This window comes from Echinops telfairi, unplaced genomic scaffold (genome assembly GCF_000313985.2).
Source record: "Echinops telfairi isolate 266 unplaced genomic scaffold, ASM31398v2 ScPeMD7_443;HRSCAF=831, whole genome shotgun sequence".
Lineage (NCBI taxonomy): Eukaryota > Metazoa > Chordata > Mammalia > Afrosoricida > Tenrecidae > Echinops > Echinops telfairi.
Genome location: NW_022104341.1, coordinates 62,094,887 through 62,111,963, shown reverse-complemented (window position 1 = coordinate 62,111,963; position 17,077 = coordinate 62,094,887). Strand labels below are relative to the sequence as shown.

Below are 17,077 nucleotides of genomic sequence, written 5' to 3'. Positions count from 1 at the left end.
TGCCTTACATCTGTTATGGACAATATACTTGTGAAGATTAATTTCAGTAGTGTATTGAGCACATTTTAATTTTTCAGAATTATACATATTTTAGACATCTCCAAGGGTGGCAGTGTGTATAGTTAGTTACTGTGTGAAAGTTAGTAGAATTGCTCTACCAAAAGCCAAGCCCACTACCATCAAGTTCTTTCTACCTCATAGCAACCCTCTAGAGCAGCAGTTCTCAACCTGTGCGTCGCAACCCCTTTGGGGGTCGAACAAACCTTTCACAGGGGTCACCTAAGACCATCAGAAAACACATAAATATTTCACAGTATATAATTACATATTGTTTTGTGATTAATCACTGTGCTTTAATTATGTTCAATTTGTAACAATGAAAATACCTCCTGAGTATCAGATATTTATATTATGATTCATAACATAGCAAAATTACAGTTATGAAGTAGCAACAAAAATAATTTATGCTTGGCGGTCACCACAATGTGAGGAACTCTATTACATGTACATGTACATGTCTGTATCTAGACTTCTGTGTATGCCCTCTGCCTCCTACTCCTTTCCTCTATTTCCTTACGCTTTCCTCCTGTCCCAGTATCATGTTCAGCCTTCATTCTGGTTTCGGTAATTCTTCTCTGTTACCTTACCCTTGGTCACTCCTTACCTTCTCCCATCCTTTCCCTGCCACTGGTTTTGAATCACTCGTTGTTCCCTTGTCCCTGGGTTGGCCAACACCTCCTCCTTTCCCCTACCTCCCACACTCTCATGTCCCTCCAGGACCGTTGGTCCCGTTGTTTTCTTCTCACATTGTTTGTCCAGCCTATCTTATCTAGGTGGACCTGCAGATATAATAATATGTGCATAAAATTGCGGATGGCTTTGACAGCACCAAATAGTGGTAAAATCTTAAAACTTAGTCCATGAAATCTTTAGAGAAAAGATGAAAATGGAAAGCCTAAGTTGAAAAATAGCTAAAACTTGGAAATACGTGCATCAAAACGTATGAAAGTGACTAATATGTAAGACAGTCAAGGAATCTGTTAAGTTGCATAAGAAAAAGTCCAAGCCTTCAATAGATTTATAAGGCTAGGATATGAATAGATTGTCAAACCAAAGAAAATTAACATAACCACCACATGGGGGATATGTTCAACTTTGATAGTAATCAGAGAAGCTCAAATTAGTGCAAAACTCAAATATCAGTTTTTATTATGAAACACTCCTGGCACACTGAAATATTGAATGCCATAGTGAACATTTCATGTACCCATCTCTTGCTTAAGAAATTACCTTACCCTCACTATCTATTTTATTTCTTGCTGAATACTGAGCAAGCAATGGGAAGGGTAAAATTATTACACATGGACCATTGGTGGTGGTGTAAAATTGGCACAACAGCTTTATAAAGTAATACGGGAAGACATGTTGATAGTTTTATATATAGATATATATATATTATATATATACACACACTTTTTGCCTAGAAGTTCTCAAGGAAATAACTCATTAGAAAAAAACTATATAGACAGAATAGTACTCATTTTAGCATTATTCTAATCAGAAATTACAGGTGTCCTATATGTGTAAAATTTTAAAAATAAATAAATTATGGTATATCAAATTAATGTTAGTTGAATACAAATTTGAACATGGTTTGGAAAAATTATTTCATGTGATATTAAATGAAAAAAGTAGAGTGTAAAATGGTGTTAATTAAAATGTGAAAATAGAGACAAAGCAGGTACATAAGCAAGTGTGGTGAAGAAATCTGATGGTGTCTGGCTATCAAAAGATAAAGCATCTGGTGTCTTAAAGGCTTGAAGGTAAACAAGCGGCCATCTAGCTGAGAAGCAACAAAGCACACCAGCCTGTGTGATCACAAGGTGTTGATGGGATCAGGGATGAGATATCAAAGAACAAAAAATCATATTGTGAATGAGAGGGAGTGTGGAGTGGAGACCCAAAGCCCATCTGTAGGCAACTGGACACCCCCTTACAGAACGGTCACAGGAAGGAGAGGAGCCAGTCAGGGTGCAGTATAGCACTGATGAAACATACAACTTGCCTCTAGTTCTTTATTGCTTCCTCCCCCCGACTTCTGGCTACACCAGAGGATTCACGCCGGTACAGATAAGAGCTGGAAACAGGGATCCAGGACAGATAAACCCTTCAGGACCAATGAGAGTAGAGGGTAAGGGGAAGGTGAGAGAGAAAGGCGGAACCAATCACAATGATCTATATATAACCCCCTCCATGGGGGATGGACAACAGAAAAGTGGGTGAAGGGAGACATCAGTCAGTGTAAGACATGAAAAAAAAAGTTATAAATTATCAAAGATTTGTGAGGGAGGGAGGGAAAAAATTAGTTGATACTAAGGGCTCAAGTAGAAAGCAAATGTTTTGAGAAGGATGATGGCAACAAATGTACAAATGTGCTTCACACCATTGATGGATGGATGGATTGTGATAAGAGTTGTATGAGCCCCCAATAAAATGATTTAAAAGAAAAATGTAAAAGACCTCAGGAAAACAGCACAGGGAACACAAGGACTGGATGAAGACAGTCGGGGGGCTGCAGAGGCCAATGTCAGTGCAGGAAATGAAAGAATAAAGATTTACATGACTTGATCTGCAAAGGTTATGTGGATTTTTCACCAGAAAATCAATAAACTATAAAATCTTTTTTAAAAAAACTAAACTAAACTAAACTCTACAGGGAATCCAGGGCGGATGAGCCCTACAGGACTAGTGATGTGAGTGGTGAAACAGGGAGGGTAAAGGAAGAATGGGTAGGAAAGGGAACCGATTACAAGGAACTATATGTGACCTCCTCCCTGGGGGACAGACAACCGAAAAGTGGGTGAAGGGAGACGTTGGACAGGGCAAGATATGACAAAATACCAATTTATAAACTATCAAGGGCTCATAAGGGAGGGGGGAGCGGGGAGGGAGGGGAAAAATGAGGACCTAATGTCAGGGGTTTAAGTGGAGAGAAATGTTTTGAGAATGATGTACAAATGCGCTTTACACAATTGATGTGTGTATGGATTGCGCTAACAGTTGTATGAGCCCCTAATAAAATGTTTAAAAAAACAACAACTAAACTCAAACTTGTAGATTTGTGATTGCTTTTAAGTGTACAGGCCTTGGCAAAATAGAGCTATCACGGGTGATAAAAATGTTCTGAAATGGATTTATGATAATAGTTTTACGATTTGGTCAATTTAAATAAAAATAACTTGTATATTTGATATGGGGACCCATGTGATAACCAAAATATACTTGAATCAATTTGTAAAACCTTTTTATTTTTGTTAAATCTGTATGGTAGTAAATTTGTGAACTTATTTCAGAGGTCCAATGCAAAGTGATTGAAAATGATGCCTTTCCATGTCATTTACAGTCCTAAATCACTATATTAAAAATATGTATTGAAATTAAGAATAATAAAATAAAATTTAAAAATAGGTTTATATATGAGACCAGTATTAAAACATATCACGTAACAGCCTACGGGGGTAGAATTACAGGGACTGTTTTGTTTTTTTAAGTTTCTATTTTTAAATCAGAAAATTTAAATTAGTATTTTGGTTTTAGGGATGTAATATTATGACTTGTATAATAGAAAACTGATGTGTCACAACATATTAGGATAATGTAGGCGTAAAAAATGTAAACATAAAAGTTATTTTTGGTTTTTTCTTTCAATGGATTAAAAATACTATATCATTGTGATACAGCTAATTCCCACTTTTTCAGTAGTTACCTTAGTTATTTTAATATTAATAAATCTTTGAATTTATTATCTAAACATCTTACATGTAATTCTTCACAAAGTAATATCAAAGCCTCAGTAATATTCTGTTTGGGGGAGTCGTTAGAACAAAAGTTACAAGTATACAAGCCTACTAGTGACACAGTGAAAAACATTTCTGTACACATCTATGCTTAATTTCCCTGAACTTCAACGAAGAATCCTTTACGCTTTCAAAATCCTCAAGGACAATGACTATGTTGACATTTCTTTATATTTTCCTTAGGTGTGTCCTTATTGCTATACATGCTAAAAACATTTAACAAACACTAAAACAATGTTTCCCTCTATTTCAGGAGTGGCAATGTGCACAATCAAAAGGTTGCTTCTTCTTAGAAGAAGACAGTGAAATCATTAGTCATCATTACAGGATGCAAGTAGCTCAGAGGTCCATGGTTTATATAACAATTAAGCCACTAAACTTGAGTCAAGTCGAAGGCAAGTTTAAATTTTCTCTTTATTTCTTTAAATGTCATATTGTGCCTTATATGTAAACATCTATGTAAAAATTTGATAGTATTAGTGAAGAAAACTGTCTAAGTAAAAATCATATTTGATTACATTTTGAAGAAATAAGGTGATGTCCAATTGTCTACAGATGGGCATTGGGTCTCCACTTCATGCCCTACCCCCATACACTTTGGATATGGTTTTATTCTGGGTCTTCGATGCCTGATACCTGATCCCATCAACACCTCATGATCACACAGGCTGGTGTGCTTCTTCCATGTGGGCTTTGTTGCTTCTCAGCTAGAGGGTGCTTGTTTATCTTCAAGCCTTTAAGACCCCAGATGCTATATATCTTTTGATAGCCGGGCACCATCAGCTTTTTTCACCACATTTGCCTGCGTACCCATTTTGTCTTCAGTGATTGTGTCAGGAAGGTTAGCATCACAAAATGCCGGATTGTCAGAGCAAGTGTTCTTGTGTTAAGGGAGTACTTGAGTAGAGGCCCAATGGCCATCTGCAACCTTAATTCTTAACATACAGATATGAGTACATAGTTCTAAACCACTCTCATTATACAATTGGACATCCCCTCACAGAGGGATCACAGGGAGTGTGGAGTGAAGGGGAGAAGGGTTCCCCACAAAACATCACAGGTCCGGTAGGCACAATTGTACAGCGATAATAAGTAGAGATTATAGTAAAGTCATAGAGAGCATGAGAGTTAAAAGAGAGTCAGTCAAGTAATGGAGTCAGACACAATTCATGGTAGCATTGCTCACCTCAGCCCTGCTTGGTGGTCCATGTGGAGGGAGACTTTAATGCTTCCCAAGCTTTTATCCTCTCTGGGGATGTGCAAGCCCCCTAATTACAGGCGAAGACATACGTCACAGGAAGGGGTTGTAGAATAGGCATACACATTGTAGGAAGGGGATCTATGATAGGCGTAAGCGTAACAGGAAGGGGATGAGCTAGGGGTGTGCCCATAGGAATGGGAAGGTCTAGGGTTATACATTTGACAAGATGGGCAGACCCTAGATTCATGATGGCAACCTAACTTTGGCCATCCTTGGGTGGGTTTGACCTCTCTGGTGTCTCCTACAAGGAAACAGACAACTACTATCCTTATGAGAAGGGAGTGGGCCCTACTTGTGGGATAAACAGTGGTGTCTGCTTGGTCTAGATGGCTGATTGCTCTTAGGGAGAATGACCCCTAATCTACTCCTGATGACCACCAAGTGTATAGTCATTCTCAAGCAGCTAAGTCTGGTATATATTTGGGAGAGACAGCTTGAGAGAAATCCTTCTGTTTCCCACAAGAGAGGAGTGATGAAACATATAACTTTCCTCTAGTTCTTTGGTACTTCCTTCACCCCACTATCATGACCTCAATTCTACCTTACAAATCGGATTAGACCAGAGCATGAGCACTGCTACAGATAAGAGCCTACAACACAGGAATCCAGGATAAAACGCCTCAGGGCCAAGGAGAGTAGAGATACAAGGAGGATTAGGGGAGGGTGGGGGAAGAAAAGGGGAATCAATCACAGGATCAATCTAGAACCCCCCCCCCCCAAGGGGACAGATAATGGAAAAGTAGGTCAGGGATGACAGAGGATGATGTAAGATATGGAAAAAACAATTATAATTTACCGAGGGTTCTTTACGAAGGGCGGGCATGGGAGGGAGGGGGAAGAAATGGGAGCTGTTATCAGGGGCTCAAGTGGGAAGAGAATGCTTTGAAAATGAAGGTGGTGGCAGATGTGCAAATGTACTTGACACACTGGAGGAATGTATGGATTGTGATAAGAAATGTAAGAGCCCCGAATGAAAGTATTAAAAGAATTAAAAAATACATTTTATTATTAAATCATAGTCTACAGGAATTATTCTATATTAATTATTAATGACTTCACCAGAGTTCTACTAAGGTATTAGTAAGGTATGAGTCCTATGCAAAATCACAGTCATTTTGCAGAAAGACTTTTTGCTGTATATTTTATATCAGACTTTAAGGAAAATAAATATTACATCTAAATATATGTTAAACCAAAGTCTTCTAAATGGATTTTTGAATCATATAAATACAGTTAAATATTAAAACAACATAATTTTTTAAAAAAAAGAAAAGATGTTTATATTTGATTATCACTAAACAGAATATGTTGTTTGGTATTTGTGTTTAAAGCAAGAATTTTAATTCATTTTTAAAAGTAGGAATATATTACCTGATTTCCTTATGATACAGAATTTATATTTTATTTGCTAAGTAATTCTTTAACTTTTCCTGTTTATGAATATAAAAATATATATTTAAGAAAAATTCTATAGGAACATAATTCGGGATAATGTGAAACTAAATAATTTTAAATACCTATAAAATCCTATGTCATACAACTTAGCCATTCCTTTGAGATTTGCATTCATGATAATACTCTTTCTTTTTTATATAGCTGTTAGAGAAAAGAGTAATTTCCTATTGTCTAAAATGATTTTTTTAATCAGTATAAGCTGTCAATAAAGGGGCTTTTCCTATTTTAATATTGGTTGTTATAAATTGATTTTAATTTTTTCTATGTGATAAACATTTTCCTATTAAAAATGTTTTCTATCCTCATTCCTTTTCCCTCTTAGAGATTCAGAAAATTTCCACTGCATATATATAGGATGGCTGCAACATTTGATAGTTGACACTTTTAAGTAACAATTACAGTAGTCATTTTTCAGATAGCAGAATGAAGAAAGGCTTGAAAATCCAATGTCTTAAAATTGTTGTTCTTCATATTTTTATGAATAACATTTATTTAACAAGTATTTACTGACAGCCTATTACCTGTCAAGCCTCATTTTAGGTGCTTAGGATACATTAAGGCACAAAGGACACAAAAATCCCTGCTCTTATGGAGCTTACATTCTAGTGGGAGAGATAGACATAATAGGTAGTAAATAAGTTGGAAGGCGATAAGTGCCAGGAGAAAGAAAACTAAGCGGGTAAAGGGGATTGTGATTTTTTTATCAATTGTAACTGTAGAATAATAGGTGCTATATAGTTGTAAATTACTTAACTATAATTAATATATTTAAATTGATGAATACTAAACAGAATTGTTTTGTAAAATCTTTGTACATGAAATTACAGCATTAACGACAGGATTCTTAGCAACTGAGCAGAAGTCTTTTAACGATTTTTCTCCTTCATTTTCTTTCATTACTACTTCATTCTCAAGAAAGTTATTCATACAGGTTCACAAGTATTAATTACTACAATATTGTAGCTAAGACACCAGAGAAATTGACAAAATCAGTAAACATGCCCACAGCAACAAAACAATGACATGGGCTTGTAGCATGTGCAGACAGAATCACAGGATTTGAAATTTAGCAATAATGACAGCTCCAACAGGAGTGACTATATTAGAAGGTTCAAAAAGTAAATAACTGTGGCTATATTTTTAGTCTTCCATGGGGGCGGGGGTGGGGGTGGGGGGCCCGGGCGTGGTGGTGGTGTGTGAAACTGTAAAGTAGAGTAAGCTTTATAGACGTAGTGATGACAGAGGGGATGGAGAAAGAGAGGAAAGTGGCAGAGCCTTCCCCTTCAAGGGAAGACTGCCAAGGTTCTGAGGGTGAGAGTGTGGCTGGTGTTAGCACACCACGGGGGCAGAAGTAGCTAGAGTGGACTGAGCAAGGAGGGAGCGTAAGAGGTGAAGCAGGAAGGAACAGAGGTCAGATTTATGTTAGAGATTTTTTCCCCCTCCATAATGAAGACTTGAGTTTTGCTCAGAGAAACAGGGAACCTTTGGGATTTTTTTCTCACGTGATTACTGTCAAGATTTTCCCTTTATCTTTGATTTTCAGCAGTTTGATTATATATCTAGGTGTTTTCTTATTATGCTTGGGGTTTTTCTGAACTGGTATTTGTGGCTTGATAACTTTCATTATTTTTAGAAATTTCTTTGCTCTTACTGGTCAAATATATCTTCTGCATTTTCTCTTCTTTTTTCACTTGTGTGGGACTGACATCTCTTCCACAGTCCACCCCAGAGAAACTATTCATGTCCCTTGACTATTTGGAAGGATCTATCCCCTTACTTTGTTTTCCTGTAGCCTCAACCATCTACTGGGTTTAAGGAAAAGTAGTAGGTTTCTTAGCTTATCCACTTTCTCTTGTTGACAGGGGTAAGAGCAATACTCGTCTTACTCAACTCCCTTAGAGGGTTTTGAGTACAAGCAGCACGTATCTTATCGGTCTACCCAGAGCAGTTAGGTTGCTGTGTTAAAGATTCTCTCAAGGGTACACAGGCGCACTCGGGGAGTCCACCTAGGCTGCAATGGTAACAGCTAAGGAAACAAATGACAATGTCCTGGCTAGCGTATAGGCAATGGTGGAGTAAAAGTGGAGATGCTCATTGAATTTTTCTGTGGATTGGTGATGATATGTAAATGATTAAAAGAGTTAAAGACTTTTGACCTATGCAACTGGAAGGATTTAGTGACCAGTATTCGTTGAAGTGAGAGGCGTACAGATGGGCGGTGAGTTGGGGATGTTCTTTGTTTTCAGGGGATTAGGAGAGGTGAGGAGTCCATCTGGGGAGCTAGAAATCCAAATGGAAATGGGAAGTAGGCAGGCAGAGATCTCTAGTTCAGAGGAAAGGTCTGAGCTGCTGCTTGGCCCAAGCGTTGCCATTGTCACACACGAGGTGCCTGATAGCTCCCCTCCTGTGTTCCATCATAGTTGTGCCAGCGCTTGCTGACCCTCTCCTTGGATTTCAGACCACTTGGTGGCCTTGTAGCCTGTGCTCTCTGATAAGTTCCAGAAGAGTTACAATTTTCAGATTGTGAGTATGCAGTGAATATCAGGAGAATTCTGTATAAAGATATAGAACTGATTGTAAATGTTATGTTATTGTCTATAAAAATTGAATGTGTATTTCTAAAAAATACTAAGTGGGGAAAGAACCTACCATTTTCTTAGATTGGAAAAAGTAAGTAACGATTGCTTATTTTAAGGTATTTATTTTTTTCACCCCCTAGGAAAACTATCTCCTTGGTTATCAATTGATACTACTTTGTATATCCTCAAAGAGAATGAGAACCCAGAAAATCTGCAGCTGGTATCTTTTACTGAACTGCGAAATAGAGAAGTATACATATTTATTTTCTAATATTTCATTTAAAATACAATATGAACTCAAGTGTGCAGAAAATAGTATTTTTTCTATATTTATTTTCTTTGTTTTTCAAACTTCTGTGTCCTGCCTTCCAATCAAGGTATATATAGGATTTCAACAATATTCATATCATATGTTGTATAAATTGCGAGGACTTTTTTGCTTGTTGAGATTGGTTAAGGATTGAAGTCTGATTGGAGGTCTTACCTTTAGACATTGTAAGCATATGACCTTGAGCAAATCACTCTCAACTTCTTAGTTCTTCACTTTCCTCTTCTATACATGCCCCAGTGCTTATAGGTGAACACATTCTGGTATATTTAGTAAAAAATGACTCATGCCAGTGGGGTTTTCCCTTTAAATACAAGCAATTCAAGATTTTGTAAAAAGTTGCTTCAGATGTTTGTCTTAGTTATACTGCTATCACAAAACAAAAAACATCAAGATTACTGCCTTCAGGCAGTGAATGATATTATGATTTAAAAATAGATTGATATGATGACATGCTTTTAAATAATTTTATATGTTACCTATGGGGTTGTTCTGATCTTTTCTAATTATATATTTACTCAGAGGCCAGATATGTGAGATGGATACATAAATGTGGCTATTTATTTTATGAAGACTACAAAATACATCTGCTACACAACAACAGGAATAATACTATTCAAGGGCTTACTGCACTATCATATTTAATTTTTATATAGGCTCACGACAGACAAACATTTCCCTGATGGAATGTTATATAAAAGTCTTTATTGTAGGCTTCCTAACAGACAAGAATAGTTATAGGCAAGGAACAAATAAAATGACAGAAGTTAATGTTTTGACTAAACTCTTCTTCACAACTGACTACAAAGTTAAGTTCCAGATAAAGCATTGTTGAAAACAATAGCTTTTCCCATTTTGTTTTCGGTAAAATGACTTTCTTATAAGATTGCATGTGTAAAAATGTTAGTCTGTAGACTGTAATAAAGTTTGAATGAGTTCTATTTGCCTCTTTACTATATGGAATTCTATTTATCTGGAATGTGTCATATTTTCAAAAGGTTTTTATTTTTAGTTTCACAATTATTTTCTGAAAGAGTTTTGTGCCCATGAAAGATTTGCCATTTGCCATCCACAGTGGCAAATTCAAGGTTATGTGTGGAGATAAGAGAGCATGATGGAATAGCATATATTAGAAAGTAGAAAGATCGGATTTTTCAATTCCGGTATATCAGCCTACATCTGGCCAATCTAAAAGATAATGGTTTCCAGAAAGTACATTTGGTCAGCCTTTAGTCATTGAAATGACTATAATATTAGATTGTTTCTTGTATCAAAATAGACATAATCACTTTAGGATGACTATGATTCTTCTGACTTGTTAGCATAGAAACAGGCTAAACTTAGAATTCAGGGAACAACTTTACTTTGTGTATGAGTCCCCAGGACAGCTTAAATGTACCTGGGTTTCAAAGGGAATTTTGGGACCCAAGATTCCTTAGGACTCTTCTATACTGAAAAGCAAATAGCTGTTTGTATGTGTGCCTATTATACACTGTTAAAAGATGTTTTAATTTAATATATTTGGCAGAGACAGCCCCTAGGTTTTATAGGAAGCCTTTGGGCTTTAAAAAGCTCTTAGAAAGTCTCTAGAGAGAAACCATTTTGCTTTCTTGTTAGGGCAGAAGAATAAAATGTTTTCCTACACAAATGTCCCATTATTCATTATAAATATCCAGCAGTTGATAGAAAACAGTGTTTTGTGCAGGCAGGTTTATAGAGATGTTGCCACTTTGTTTTATAGTCTATTATTATCATAAATAGTAGTGAAATTCCAATGCCTTTATCCACATAGATGGGCTCTTAGAAGTACGGTTACCTTGTACAAATAGTAGACTATTTAAAAATACTGTTATTCTGGAAAGAGGGAACCGATTACATGGAACTGTGTGTGACCTCCTCCCTGGGGGACAGACAACCGAAAAGTGGATGAAGGGAGAAGTTGGACAGGGCAAGATATGACAAAATACCCATTTATAAACTATCAAGGGCTCATGCGGGAAGGGGGAGCGGGGAGGGAGGGGAAAAATGAGGACCTAATGTCGGGGGTTTAAATGGAGAGAAAATGTTTTGAGAAACGATGTACAAATGCGCTTTACACAATTGATGTGTGTATGGATTGGGATAACAGTTGTATGAGCCCCTAATAAAATGTTAAAAAAGAGGAAAAAAAATACTGTTATTCTTAGGTTATTGAGGGCTGTTTCACAAATTATATACAGAGAAGCCTTAAGTTCATGGAGAAATTGAATTAACAGATAATGGAATTCTTTCACAAACTTTTTGAAGCCCCCTTGCATTAGTACTTAAGTTAAATTAGGGAAATATATCACACAAATATATATTTTAAGAGATTAAATTTACATTAAAATCATCTGAAGTTATTTTTCTTTGTTTCCTATTAGAGATATTTGCATCAAAACCATTTTTGAAGATTTGGGGGGAAGATATGGAATATACATAGCTTCCATACCAGGAGGGGAAAGGGAAGGTGGGAGGATAAAGGGGGAATCGATCACAATGACCTACCTATAACCTCCTTCCAGGGAGATGGACAACAGACAAGGGGGTAAAGGGAGACATCGGACAGTGCACGACATGAAAAAATAATAATTTATAAATTATCAAGGGTTCATGAAGGAGAGTGGGAGCTGGAGGGAGGGAAAAAAATGAGCTGATACCAAGGGCTCAAGTAGAAAGAAAATGCTTTGAAAATGATGATGGCAACATATGTACAAATGTGCTTAACACAATGGATGTATGTATGGATTGTGATGAGTTGTATGAGCTCCCAATAAAAGACTGGAAAAAAAAAGAATATATATAGCTTCTTACATGTTGTTCTATATGTTTGTTTTTCAAATACATAAAGAATTGCACCTAGTGCTCTTATACTTGAGTTTTCATTAAGCAAAAGAATTTGAGACCTATGAAAGATCGGTAAAATGACAGTCTTCTTGTTAGTTGCTATCCAGCCAGTTGCAACTCATGGGGACCTTGTATATAACAGAATGAAATTTTGCCTAATTCTGGGCCAATTTCATGATATGGTACTTTTGTGTCCATTGAGGCTATTGGGCCCGTCTGTCATTGAGAATCTCCCGCATTTTAATGACCTTCTCTTTTACTGAAATTATATCCTTTTCTAATGTGTCTTTCCTGATGACCAGTACAAAGTTAGCAAGTTGAGGTCTTGTCTTCCTCACTTCAGTATCTAATTGAAACAGAATTACTAGTTTGTTCATTCTTTTGGTAGTTCACAGCTTATTCTTCACCAACACCATCGTTCAAATACATCAGTTCCTCTGTCTTCATTATCCAACTTTTGCATGCATGTGAGGCAATCGTCTTAGTTCTCAGAACGACATCTTTGCTTTTGAAAACTCTAAAGAGGTCTTTATAGTGCACGCTGTTATTCAATTTCTTGACTGCTACACCCATGGACATTGTTGATTTAAGGAGAATGAAATCCCTGACAACTTCTAATTTTTTTCTTCATTTATCATGATGGTGTTTATTGGTGTGAGGATTTTTTGTGTGCACATTCAAACATAATCCATACTAGATGCTGTAGTCTCTTTGTTGTTGTTGAAAGTACCCACAGCAAACGTTCAACTGCCTCCATATGTACAATTCAGTGCTGCTGACATCATCCTGCCAGCTATGTAACCATTCTACACGCACACACTTTTTCACATTGCTTCCCACTAACAAACTCACTGCCTCTAAGTTTTCTATATAATCCTTTTAGTTGCTATTGCCAGTTTTATCTCATATTGATACTTTTTAAAATATCAATGCTCTTCAATATCAATATCAATGATTAATATAAATGATTTAAAAATATTATTAATACTATGCTCTTTACAAGTAGCACCAAACTTATTTGATTTAAAAATGGCTTCAGGCAATTGTTTTGGTTTAAGGTTTAAAGATTACCTCAGGGTATTATTTAGGAATCATCTAGTCTAGAAAGTCTAGACTCCTTGTTGTTGTTATTTTGTTGATAAGTGCCATCCCGTTGGTGCTGACCCATAGCAAACTTAAGCTCAACAGAATGAGGCAATGCCCATCCTGGCACATGCTCCTAATTGTTCCTCTGCGCGAACCCGCTGCTGCAGCCACGATGTCAATCCACCGCCTCGGGGACCTTCCTTTCTCCTTTGTTGCCCATTTCCTTTACCAACATGAGCCCTTCTCCAGAAACTGGTTTCTTCTGGCAGCGTGTCCAAAATATGTAGGATGAAGTCTTACCATCCTTACCTCTAAATAGCACTCGGCCGTACTTCGTCCAGCACAGCTCAGTTTGTCCTTCTAGCAGTCCACAGTACTTTTGGTGCTTCTTCTCCAGCACCACATTTCAAGTGCTTTTTCTTTGGTTTTCCCTATTCAGTGTCCAACATGCATAAGAGACCAGGCACATCTTAATCCTCAAAGTAACTTCCTAAAGAGGTCTTGTATAGCAGATTTACTTAATACAACACGCCTTTTGATCTCTTGACTCCTGCTTCCATAAGCACTGATTGTGGATCCAAGCAATACAAAATCATTGACAATTTCAATCCTTTCTCCATTTATCATGATGTTACCTATTGGTCCAGTGTGAAGATTTTGATCTTAATATTGAATTGGACTCCATAGGCATTTGAAATTCTGTGCCATATTTTTTCCCCTTTGCCCACAATTCTACTATAGATTATTTGATCAAAACAATCAATATTGATAGCTGGTCGTTGAGGCAGTTAGCCACACTGAAAGCTATAGGTTTGTGCTTTTCCCCCCTTAAATAATATTTTATTGTGTTTTTGGTAAAGGTTTACACAGCAGTTTAGGTTTCTACAGAAGTTGTTCAGTGGCATTGGTTCTGTTCTTCTCAATGAGTAGTTTCCATCAATCCAGTTGCTCTGTCCCCTTCCATTCCCCTCTTTGTATTAATGATGGCTTTTCCGTGATGTTGGTTATAGCCTTCGCAATGAGTCATTTCCTTTCTAGATGCTTATTTGCATCCATCTAGCTGCATGCCTCTTTACATTCTTATCGTTGTTTTAAAATAATTGTTGACTAATCTCTTACAGGAGAGTCTCTAAAACAGCACAGCACTTATGGGTGATATAATTTTTTAAGCCAATTTTTGAAATCTAGCTACAAGGTGACCTCAAGGGGTTAGTTTTGTTTCAGGATTTGAAGACCCAGTAAGGGTCATCTCAGGGTGTTCTCTAATGTCATTCACCTAGTAGGTCTGGGTTTGTTTGTTTTTTTAATATTTTAGGAATTTGAGATTCTGTTCCATATTTTCCTTCCTTCCTGTTAGCAACCATCGTTTGTGATCGTGATTAGAATAGCTAGTGATAACTGGGCATCATCTAGTTTTATTCTATTTAATAAATTATTTTACTACATAATACACTGAAAAAGATAAAACCCTGCCAATTGTGACTCATTCCAACCTTACATAGGATTTCTGAAACGGTAAATGTTTATCGGAGCAGACAGCCTCATCTTTTTCTGCCAGAGTGACTGGTGGGTTCAAACTACGAAACTTTCAATGAACAGCCTAATCCACTGCCCCACCAAGGTTTCTTTTTTCTTCTTCTTTTTTTTTTCTGTTACTATTTTTTAAAAATTATTTTATTGGGGGCTCGTACAATTCTTATCACAATCCATATATACATCCATTGTGTCAAGCACATATGTACATTTGTTGCCCTCATCATTCTCAAAACATTTGTTTTCTTATTTTTTATTAAAAGATCGTTTTGTTGGGGGCTCTTGCAAAAAGCTATTGTTTCTTACCTTTGTCAGTAAGGACTTTATTTGTCAGTTATCTTTATTTCCTCTGGCAGACTTGTGTCATCTGCCCATTGAAAGCTGGTAATGAATGAATCTTCCTCCGATTTTGGTGCCATGTTTTTCTTCACAGAGTCCAACTTCTCAGATTGTTTGTTCAGTATGCAGATTACATAAGGAATGGGAAAGGGTACACCTTTACTACATACCCTTTCCAATTTTGAACCCTTAACTGTTCAGATGACTGCCCTTTGATCCATATATAAAGTCCCCATGAGTACCATTAAGTGTCTGGAATTCCCATTCATAATGTTCTCCATAATTTGTTATGAGGCATACAGTTGAATGCAAATATTTTTTGAATATTCTGTACTTACAGCCAATATCCATCTAAAAACAGCAGTGATAGCCTTTGTTACAGGTCTTCCTTGGAATCCTGCTTGACAGTACCTATCACTGTATGGCTACCGTGATTCAGTTTCTGTAGACTTTTGCTAGTGTGCAATATTAATTAAATTGTTTGAAAATTTCCAGATTTCATTTGAACTATAGTAGAATTGGTCAATATTGATAAAAAATTGTCTGTAACAAAATATTTTATTTTAATATGTTTGTTTTGAATTTTTTTTTAAAGAAGGTGTTTGGGTGGACTGGTGAGCTAGAACCAGGAATATACTGCCTAATTCCTTCCACTACTGGCTGTAAGTTGAAGAAAGAAAGAAACCCAATACTAGAAGAAGCCCAACTTGTATACAGAGATGAAATGGGGGAATTATCGCTTACAAAGGCATTTAGGTAAGTTTTAGAACTATAGCATCTATCCAGGATATATATTAGGACTCTATACCCCCACCCCCTACTCCCAGATCCCCCCACCTCATTCCTTTACCCAGCCTCCAAACTCACCCCTAGATCTAATGCAGTAACTCAACTCCTTCATTAGGAATCTGAAATTGACATTCTATTCACAGGTTTGGGGTTGTCCTCTGTTTCTAGGTTTCACGCCTCTGACAAGTCAACTTTAATTAGACATTTGTCAACTTGACCCTGCTAGGCACTGTCCTAGGAACAGGCCTAGGCAAATATGAAATCTGAAAATTAGGTACTACTCCCAGATGCAGACAATAAGATTTGGCTGCAGGTAGAAAGGAAGAAGAAAATAGATTAAAGAAGGGAAAAAGAAATCATTGATTTCCTACTATGTTTATGTACTTTGGTTGTTTTTCTCTTAACTGCATAGCAAAAATGTATTTGGACACTTTAATGATATAGTTCACTAAAGTTACTTAATGTCTTTGATATAACTTTTAAAATATATTTCTAGGAATAATTTTCATTTTTATAATTTTAGGTCAACCTTATTGGATATATTTGAAGTTATTGATTTAGATGGAAATGGTCTTCTTAGCATTGAAGAGTATAATTTTTTTGAATTAAGAACAAGTGGTGAGAAATGTGATGAAGATGCTTGGGCTGTGTGCAAAGGTAAGCACTTTTCTTCTTCATAATGGACATATTAAAAAGTCAGTATGTGGAATTGATTCCGCTATAGGAAATAAAGATGTCAGTCTTCCTCCAAGAAATATTATTATAGTATTAACATAGTGTCATTGTTTTTTAGACCATGAAAATGTAATTATACCTCCCAAAAAAGAATGGAAAAAAAATGTTAAGCTATACAGTGAACCCTCGTTTATCGCGGTTAATTGGTTCTAGACCTCGTAGTTAGAGCATAGAGGACATGAAAAAACACCCTTTAGTCACCATTACACTCGTATTACCCAATTTATTAAACGAAAAAGGGAAAATACAG

General features: G+C 36.5%; 1 protein-coding gene across 3 annotated transcripts in view; it reads left to right on the top strand.

The window, feature by feature from the left end:
- The window catches only part of EFCAB7 (EF-hand calcium binding domain 7), a 52,437-nt gene that overhangs the window by 17,834 nt on the left and 17,526 nt on the right, over positions 1-17,077 (top strand). For 2 of the 3 annotated variants that reach the window (XM_045291946.1, XM_045291945.1), the window contains exons 7-10: positions 4,111-4,252; positions 9,293-9,402; positions 15,899-16,059; positions 16,616-16,749. In XM_045291946.1, the coding sequence (XP_045147881.1) occupies positions 4,111-4,252; positions 9,293-9,402; positions 15,899-16,059; positions 16,616-16,749 (547 nt within the window). The remainder of the gene's footprint in view (positions 1-4,110; positions 4,253-9,292; positions 9,403-15,898; positions 16,060-16,615; positions 16,750-17,077) is intronic. The other variant, XM_004699373.2, reaches the window with a different exon arrangement.